This window comes from Condylura cristata, unplaced genomic scaffold (assembly GCF_000260355.1).
Source record: "Condylura cristata isolate star-nosed mole 26May11 unplaced genomic scaffold, ConCri1.0 scaffold00028, whole genome shotgun sequence".
In the NCBI taxonomy this organism is placed as follows: domain Eukaryota; kingdom Metazoa; phylum Chordata; class Mammalia; order Eulipotyphla; family Talpidae; genus Condylura; species Condylura cristata.
Window position 1 is genome coordinate 2,018,212 of NW_004567129.1, and position 10,003 is coordinate 2,028,214.

Genomic DNA, 10,003 nt, shown 5'->3' on the forward strand with positions numbered 1-10,003 from the left:
TAAATACATCTTAAAAAAAAATCAGTGTTGAATAAAGATAGCCAAATGTATTTTCTAATGGCTGGCCATCGAGATACCTGTCCACTCCGTTTTCTGGTGCCTGGATTGTACAGCTGTCTACTTACATAGCTCAGTCCCGAGACCATCTCATCGCGCACATCCAAGCTGACATTCACAAAGTCACCAGAAGAGTGGGAGACCCAGAATGTGTTCTTCCTGGTCATTGTTCAGTTGTTCTGCCAATTCTTTGGTTCCCAGAGTCAGAGAGTCTGAAAATACAGGTAAGAACAGCTTGGCTCCTGCCCGGAGCAGCAAGGAGGGGCCCACCCACCCTGGCCAGAAAGCATTCTCAGGGGGCCTCGTCACGGCATCTGCTCTCTCTTCTGCCTGTAATTGTTAGCAAGCAAACTGAGGGGGCAGTCTGAGACCCCAAATCTGCCTGCCTTAAAAGGGTTCTGCCATCCATGGCATAAACATAAACAGAAACCATGCTCAGTGTACAAAATCTTCTGTAGGAAAAAACTTCAATACCATTAGAGTGCAACCGAGACAAGAGAAAGGATAAAGTTAAAATAATTTCCAATTAAACACCCGAAGTTACCCATCCCCATGCTGGTAAATGTCCAGCCAAACAGGGTCGGCCCAGGGCAGGGCCATCGAGGCCAGAAAGTTTGCCACGTCTCAGGCCCCTCCTGGTGGAGACCCATGGGAGAGGTGGGGCCCAGCAAAGCTGGGAGGAAAAGAGCAGAGTCAAAGTATCAGTCAAGATCAAGGCTGCCATTGTCAGCTCCGCACCGACTCTCACCCACATTGCTGTCTCTTTCAAATATCTCCTCCCATGTTCCTCAAGTCCCTGGTGCAAGCCCGAGGCCGAGAAACAAGTGCAGCTTCTCCTTCACATGCCCCTGCTCCACATGCCTGCTTCAGGCCCTGCTTGTTTTCTTTCTTCCCAGCCTTCCTCCAGGCTCCTCCTTTGTCCTTCTTGCTTCTCCTGGGTGCTCAGCACCACCCTTCCTAGGGTGAGGTAGGGAACCTGGAATCTCCCCCTTTTGCAGCATAGACTGGGGGCCCCCCTTCTTTGACATCTACTCAGGCCTCAGCCCAAGAGCACTTAGGGAAAACTGCTCTAACCATCCACTCGCCTTGGGCTAGGGCAGCTTTCTGTGCTGTAGAACAAGGCCTTCTCCTACCACTCGTCTCCTCCTGTCCCAGCTTGTAACTGTGCATTTATGTGAATTGTTTAGAATATTTCCTGCACTGGACAAGAGCCTCATGTTCGCTGTCGAATCTCTGGTGCCTGGGACAGGGCTGGGAAGATGGCAGGTACTTAGTAAATCAATGATGGGTGGGTGGGTAAGTGAACGAAAGAAATGTGGTTGTGCCATTTTCTGTCTGGGTTTTCACAGACTTACAGAGTGGGTCTGGGCACAATTTAGTAGTCTTAAATAATCAAGACATGATTTAAAATGTATTCATGTGCTTTTCACATTCGCCATTCTGAGCATGTGATTCACTCCCAGCTCATGTCTCTTGGGCTCAAGAAGCGAAGAGGTGGTTATCATAAATACTTCTGAAGGGATAGAAAGAGAAAGTGCCTAACAGGGCCAGTGTGGAGGGGTACAACCCTGCAACATGGAGTCCCCAATTCGGGAGGGCCCCAGGCTTGGATTAACGCTCTCCTTTCACCCTTCTAAAATTCTTAGGACATTTGAGTAAGAAATTTTCTATTTTCATTTTGCAACAGGTGTGATAAATGATGAAGCTAGTCCTGGGGTTCTGATATTACTGCACAAACATTAATTTAAGTAAATTAATTTGCAGGTCTGTCTATGGAGCTGGGAGAAGATTGTGTAAATAACTTTATACCACTGTCTCCTAACCTACGTCCCTTTATCAAAGTGCTACAGAATTTGACGAACTCAGTTTCTGGAATTCTCCCATAGAGCATACAAAACAGACTCTCCAGTCAAGGCATCAGGTCAAAGAAGCAAATTTGCCATACAGTGAAAGAAGTGGATCTTTCATGGATGATGAAAAAGAAAGATAACGTGCTCGGGAAGAGAGGGCACTATCCATTCCTTGATTAAAGTCCAGGAAGAGACCAGTGTTCTGGCTACCAAGAACCTGAGTCGGACAAAGACACTGTAAAGTAAAATTGGCATTACTCAATAGCAGAAGGCCCCGAGGGTAAGATCAGTGCATCCTGTTGCACAATGTAGTCACTATACAAAGTGGCCGTGGAGAGAGGAGTAGGAGTTGTAGGAGCAGTGGAGACAGCAAATTCTAGATTGCAAGTCATGCACGTTGGCAAGGGCTGTGTCAGTGGTGTGTGGCTGAGTGTCCTTTACTGACCTAGAATTGGAATAGGTGAAGAGGTCCCACATGAATGCTGCTTGACATTTTGCTTTATTTCAAAGTGTCAGAGGACAGTGGTCTTTAGAGAAGTGTGTCAGCGGAACCCTAAGTCATTGGTCAATGAGCTGAGTATTCTTGCAGAATAGCTGTCAAAGAGTGAAAGGCTGTTTCCTGCTTTTTAGTGCTCCTCATAGTGGAATGACTAAAGTAGTCACCCACTTGTAAATTTAATCTGGTTTTTGAACATTTCCTGCATTTTTTTCCTTTTTAATTGATTTATTTTAAAGAAAGGACCAATGATTGATAGTCCTGTGTTTATATCTTAGACAATAAAACAATGAAACAAGTCCTGACTCTCAGCCGTTGATGATTTTGGGGGTATAGATACTCCCGACATACATGACTTCAAGCTAGAGACTACTACCAAACAGATACAATAGATATAGATAAACACAAAAGTAGAGAAAGGTCATAAAGTAACCTGAAAATCACACATTTTAAGTATGAACATTGTTTTGACATAATGTATTTAGCTTTAATTTACATAGTTTCATTTCTAATCATGTTTTCATTTAACAACTGGATGTTCAAAATTTCTGGAAATTTGACAGTAACTGTCTCATTCATCAGCATGACCAGGTTCCGGCCAAGCACTGTTGTATCCATCTAGAAAAAGTGATAATTTGGGATTAAGATGTCCCCATCAGGGACATCTTTTCCCAGTTCACTTCTAAAGGTGCTAAGGACCAGCTGGGCTGGAGCTGTAGCTTCCCCAGAACCCTGTGGGGACAGAATAAGAAGCAACTGTGAGTGTAGGTGGAGGACTTGCTTAGTGGATTTTCTAGAACCATGGCAGGTTCTTGGAGAGGAAGATGGCTCAACAGCAGCGGGCAACCCTGAGAGGCCGGCAGGACGGTGAGCAAGCCAAACAGCATCTCCTGCAGCTTGGACCAGACCCTCCCCAGGCAGTGACCAGACAGACAAACGATGTGGATAGAAAAGCAGAGGAGCAGAGCACACAGTTTCAGAAAACAAACTCCCCCTCTGCCATGTGACAATACTGAAATGGGGTTGGTCTTTATTGGGAATTATTTAAATGACTGGATTAGGGCCTCCCTGGTGGTGCAGGACCGAGCTGGGGGTTAAGTCTTAGCACTATGAAGCTATCACCAGCCACTGCAGTACACAACAGTTCGATTCCTGACCAGGGAACTGACCTCATGGTGCAGCAGACCATCCTGTCTGTCCCGCTGCTCCCCTCAGCAGTGTATTTCAATAGATCCACTTGTTCTGTTCCCCACTGTGTTTCTGGTGAATCCTCTCACCCTCTGCACCTCTGGCCTAAACCCCAGACCTTCTACATAAAAATAAATAATTTTTTTAAATAAATAACTGGATTAAATAAGATCTAAAGATGATAGGTCTAAACAGTAACTTTTCCCCCTCCCAAACTGAATGGAGACTCATGAGGAAGAAAGATTCTAAGAGACCAAATAGAGACATTAGATGTTATCTCACCTTTCAGTTACAGTACGACTTGTCAGCCTGGTTTACTTATTCCACCCGCCAAGAGGAGGTTTCAAGTCCTGACTCTTTTATACCGGAATTTATTTCGGAAACTAACAGGAAAAAGTGAACCAAATGCAAATGTGTGGGATAGATGTGTTTGCTGAACACAAATTGCTCATCCACAGTAGCTTGGGCTGACAGCCAATCCCACAAGGCCCACCTCTGGGTTGCTTGGCTAGCCAGGGAAATTCCCTGGGAATTGTCAGTCTTTCAACTCCCAGCTTCCAATAGAACTCCAAACTTTGTTATAGGAAGAAGCAGGAATGTATATGCTCTAATGAGGGAGAGGACAATCATGGCAACCCAGTAAGAATCAGGATATAAGTGGAAATAAAACAAAAGGAAACAGATGTGTTCAGGCAAGTGTTCTCCCATCCCTAGCAGCAATGGTCTCGAAAATAAACTTATAAAGTTGGTATTGAATCAGGTAATTTGCATCTGGAAAAATAGCCTATGAACAGGAGGGGTTCGCAGGAGCAAGGAGACAGGCAGCAAGGGCTTTATAAAGGGGCTGGTTTATTTCCTCCTTGTTTTTACCCCCTGGCCAAGAGGGTCTAATATCTAGTATCTAAGGTCTGAAGTGTACAGGATGGTAAGGACAGTGCCCAGGAGAAGAGAGCAGAAGAGTGTGCAAGGGAGCCCTAAGATGTTTAGGTGAAAAACTCCACAGAAAAACTAGTCAAAACCATCAACCAGTTTAGCAAGGTAGCAGAATATAAAATCAACACACAAAAGTCAGAGGCCTTCCTATACACAAGCAACCAATCAGAAGAAGCCGAAATAATAATAATAATAATAATAAATCCCCTTTTCAATTAAAACTGAAAGAATCAAATACCTGAGAGTCAACCTAACAAAAGAGGTAAGAGACCTACACAAAGAAAATTACAAAACACTGTTAAAAGAAACACAAGAAGACACCATGAAATGGAAAGACATCCCCTGCTCATGGATTGGGAGAATTAACATCATCAAAATGGCCATCCTACAAAAGCAATATACAGATTTAATGCCATCCCCATAAAAATCTCAATGACATTCTTCAAAGAAATAGAAAAAATATTGATGAGACTCATGTGGAACAACAAAAGACCTCAAATAGACAAAACTCTCATGACTAAGAAGAAAGAGATGGAGGCATTACAATCCCAAACTTCAAACTATACTACAAAGCCATAAAAATGAAAACTGCATGGTACTGGAACAAGAACAGACCTATTGACCAGTGGATTCGGATAGAAAACCCAGATATAAACCCACAGGTTTATGGGCAGCTAATCTTTGACAAAGGAGCAAAGAAAATACAATGGAACAAAGAAAGTTTGTTCAGCAGGTGGTGCTGGGAAAACTGGGGAGCTACATGCAAAAGAATGAAAACTAGATCACTACCTCACACAATACACAAAAATCAACTCGAAGTGGATTAAAGACCTAGACATAAGAATGGAAACCATTAAATACCTGGAAGCAAAGATGGGCCAAACACTACACAACATATACTTCAGTGACATCTTTAAAGATAAGTACCCAATGCAACAATACAGCACCCAATCCAACGATAGTGAAGGCAAGGATAAATAGATGGGACTACATGAAGTTAAAGAGCTTCTGTACAGAAAAAGAGACATTATAAAAGACAGACATCCCACTTATTGGGGAAAATTTTTCTCCAATCTAGTGATAAAGGATTGATCACAAAGATATACATAGAACTGATGAAACTCAACAAAAATAAACAACCCCATCAAAAAATGGGCAGAAGAGCTAAAAAGACACTTCTCCAAAAGGGAAATGCAGATGGCCAACAAGCATATGAAAAAAATATTCAACATCACTTGTAATAAGGGAGATGCACTGGTGGCAGAGCGGTTAAAGCACAGCACTAGGAAGCTAAAGCCACTTCAGCATGAGTTAGATCCCTGGCCAGGTAGGTGAATCCTCTCATCGCCCCTGAAACTCTAACCTGTACGCCAGTTTTGTATGCATTAATAAATAAATCTTTATAAAAAAAATGTACCAAGTGGGGTAAAAAGAAAAGATCCAGGAGACACAACCAAAATAAGCAAAATGAAATCATGGCCAGAAAGAAAGGACATGTGTACGAAAACTGGCACTTTTTAAAGCAAGATCTATTAAATAACAGCGGTGTTAATCTCTTGGTCTTTAATTGAACGATGATTATGTAAGAAGATCACAAGGAAAGATAGGTGAAAGGTAAACGCGAACTAGTTACCGTATTTGACAACATTTTTGTCTGTCGAAATCAATTGGAATTTAAACACTTTAAACACTTCAGATAGATGTAATTGAAACAGGATCGCCCTTCCAAACACACCACACGGGCGAGCTCTAATACTTAGCCTAACTGGAGTGGAGAAAGCCTCGAAGGTGAAGGGGAAATGGGCTAGTGCGCCTCCTTTAGCATAAGTACGGCCCGCGGCCCCACCCGGAAGCGCCGGGAGGGGGCGGTGCGAAGCGGCGGTGTTTGAGCCCGGACGCGGGCCGTAGCGGCGCCGGAAGTGGCGGCGGCGGCGGGGTCGGGGGGCGGGCCCCCAGCGCGGGGCCGGAGGCCAGCGGAGCTAGCGGCCACCTTGGCCGAGCGGAGCCGTTCGGCCGCCGCCGCCATGTCGTCGGTGAGCCCCATCCAGATCCCCAGCCGCCTCCCGCTGCTGCTCACCCACGAGGGCGTGCTGCTGCCGGGGTCCACCATGCGTACGAGCGTGGACTCGGCCCGCAACCTGCAGCTGGTCAGGAGCCGCCTGCTCAAGGGCACGTCGCTGCAGAGCACCATCCTGGGCGTCATCCCCAACACGCCCGATCCGGCCAGCGACGCGCAGGACTTGCCGCCGCTGCACAGGTACCCTGGGCCCTGGCCCGCGGCTGGGCGGCGGGCGCAGCGGTGCCCGGCCTGTTCGGTACCCGTCGTGAGAGGTCGGGGTGACCCAGCCCCATCGGACCGTTCGTCACCGTCCACTAAGCAGTAAAGTCGCTGCAGTCGTTAGCAGTTGATGCCTTTTCCTCCCCATCCCCTGGTCTCCGGACCTTGGCGTCAGGCCCCGCATCTTTGTTCTTTCTCCCCGTCTTTCGGGCCGCGGAGCTGAACAGGTGTGACTGCACGGCTTCTCTCTCCGTCTCCTCCTAAACTGCATCTTCCATTAACTTTTGGTGCCTTACACCGCCGAGCCTGCCCCAGGGCCTCCCTTTGGTACTTTTTCCCCCCAAAGACCTGTTTTTGTTTATTATGCATGTAAGAACTGGGGTCTAGGCCTGAAGTGGGAGGGGGCAGCGAGAGGATTTACCGGAGATAGTGGGGAGCAGAACAGGCTAGAACTCATGAGCTCACGTCCTAGCGAGTGCTTGATAGCGCTGAGAGTTTAACTCCTGAGCCACCCACCAAGGAGGCCCTCTTTTTATTTCTTGAATGGCCTTTTCTGCTTACATTCTCCCTTGGCTCCCATTCTGGAACTTCCTAGCTCTCATATCTACTCCTTATTCTATGTTAAGGTTTCTCAAGGTCCCGCGGGATTGCCCCCCTCTTCCTCTTGTGTGATTCTGGGAGATCTCACTTTGTGCCTGTCTCTTCTGTAATTTGGCAGCTAACAGCAGCCATCACTTTGGTGTGTTATGAAGATTCTGGATCCTCTTGACTCCATGTTTGATAGCTGTGCTTCCTTACTGGACTCTCTGGCCACTTGTGATTATAGAGCACTGAAAAATGGCCCTTCCAAATTGAAATGCTAGAGTGTCTAATTATCCAGTCCTGTGTCCCTGTGACCCAGGACACCCCTTAGGCCCAGACATACCAGGAGCTTTGGTCATCCTAATGTGCTGTAACATACACATTCAATTCTGAAAATCTAATTAATTAATAAAAGTATTGTGGATTATTAAGTTGATTCATTTTATATAGATTAAATGTTGGAATGGTAATATTTTGAGTTTTGGGGGTTAAATTAAATATGAACATTTCACCTGTTCTTCTTTTATAATGTGGGTACAAAATTTTCATATATAGGTCACATATTTTTATTGGAAGATGCTGATATGTTCTCAAAAAAATGCTATTATTATCTTCAAACACACCTTCCAGGCCCTTCCCTGCCCTTAACTGTTCTTGAGATCTTTCCAATTTTTTTGAGACAGAGAAAGAGCATAGAGAATATCTTGTGCCAAAGAGAGATGGAAAGGCAAAGGTCGAAATAGAGAGAATAGGGTAGAAAGAGATAGACTGAGAGAGTGATACAGTGATCAAAGAAGATAAACCCATGCCATTTGCAACCACGTGGATGAAGCTGGAAGGGCTTATACTAAACAGATAAGTTGGAAGGAAAAAGAAATACTAGATGGTTTCACTTACAGGTGGAATATAAGGAAAATGAACAAAAGATCATGGAAAAGACAAAACCTGCAAACTGATTGTAGACCTGAAGCTAACAGCAGGGGAGTGGAAGCAGGAAGGGAGGAGCACAAGGAATGGTAGTGATAGCAGTAGTGATAGAGATACATCACCAGTGCTGTGGGAAATCTGTGGGGACTGTACTGAGGGGAGAAGTCAGATACCCCTTCTTTACCTGCAGTTATCCCTTTATAAAGTTAGAGATTCCTGACTCTGGAGTTTTGGAGGTTTTAGGGAGTAAAATCATGTGTCTGCATTTTGTTAAAGGAATGTGCCCCTTTCCTCCCGTCTTAGAACAAAATGAAAAAATCTTAAGCGCTCACTATCAGCCCACACGTGGAAGCCTCGCTCTTCTCCAGCTCAGCTCCTCTCTCATCCGCTTTGGTTATCGGGAAGCACTGCAAGTGCTTCAGGGCAGTGAACTGTGTTGGATTGGTTTTGGGTCCCCTCCATATGCCCCCCTAGACCTCACATAATTTTTTGCTTTCTGTGCCCAGGTCCCTAATTGCCTGTTGAGGTGAAAATGGTCATGATGTGATTTTTGTTTCACTGCACTGTGCAGATGTGCAAGGCGATGACCCACGGCTACCCCGTGAGCTTCAGCGTAAATTTAGTCATGTTTTAGGTTTAAATGACTATTGATATTCTGGCAACGTTTTGTTGGGTTTTTAACTATTAATATAAATTCCTGAAAAACAATAGTAACTAGTTTCTCCTGCCAGGAAGTAATTGTCCTTGACATTCCGATTGTTGCCTTTCTTTTAAATGAATAACAATGTCAAAATTTAATCATAACAATGTCAAAATTTAATCATTAAAATTAGAAAACTTTTATTGCAAGTTCTTCACAGAACCTGGCATAAGGCCCCACCGACCATATGTAGCCTAGAGTTATGGCTGCTTGAAAAGTCTGTGTAGAAAGCGTGTCTTTTCTTTTATTCCTCTAATATGACCTTCATTTAAAAAAAAAAATTAACACCGCATATATGTTGAATAACCCATAGCATTCTGCTTTGATACACAGGCCCCTTTCCCCAGTTACCTGCTTTCCAGCTGGTGGTGGAGCTCCAGGGCGCAGGGGCGAGGCTCCAGGTGCTTTTCTTCTTCACACCGTCCAGGTGACACTGTCTCAGGCACCAAGAAGCCACTGAAGTCTTCCTTGTCACACAGGCAGCAGGGCCAGACCTTGCCTTACGGGTCGCTTCCTGTGCCGTTGTCAGCAGCACGGCCCCGTTCTGCTTTTTAGTGCCCGACACTGGTATCTTTTGAAAGGAAGAGTTGGGATCATCCCTGCGGTGTAGAACTTGGCTCCCAGGCTGCGCACCTCAGGACTATACTGTGTTTCTAGTGGCTCCTGGATGATCCATTGTTGACTTAGCATGAAGGGATAATTCAGCGCCACCTCTGCAGTGTCCTTACGTGTTTGAAGAGGGTCATGTAGCTTCTTCCACCCTTGAAGTCTCCAGGGTACTTGGCTGAATTTCCTCATAATGCTCATTTCTCTATTCCTCCTCATGGTTTTTGTAGCTGCTTCATCATCTCCACGACCCCAAATTAGTTTCATTGCCATTTGTCTAATAAAAATTGAATGCTGGCCCTCCCTGGTGGCGCAGCGGGTTAAAACACAGCACTGAGAATCTAAAGCCGCTTCCGCATGAGTTCGATTCCCGCCTGCCCCGGAGG

The 10,003-nt window shown here is 45.3% G+C and overlaps 2 protein-coding genes across 2 annotated transcripts in view; one reads left to right on the top strand and one right to left on the bottom strand.

The window, feature by feature from the left end:
- Nucleotides 1-224, bottom strand: part of ABCC11 (ATP-binding cassette, sub-family C (CFTR/MRP), member 11) — a 52,085-nt gene extending 51,861 nt beyond the window's left edge. Inside the window, exon 1 of the mRNA XM_004690145.1 lies at nt 126-224. Coding sequence (XP_004690202.1) covers nt 126-224 — 99 coding nt within the window. The remainder of the gene's footprint in view (nt 1-125) is intronic.
- A 6,259-nt stretch (nt 225-6,483) lies between these two features.
- Nucleotides 6,484-10,003, top strand: part of LONP2 (lon peptidase 2, peroxisomal) — a 74,865-nt gene continuing 71,345 nt past the window's right edge. Inside the window, exon 1 of the mRNA XM_004690320.2 lies at nt 6,484-6,781. Coding sequence (XP_004690377.1) covers nt 6,549-6,781 — 233 coding nt within the window. The 5' untranslated portion in view covers nt 6,484-6,548. The remainder of the gene's footprint in view (nt 6,782-10,003) is intronic.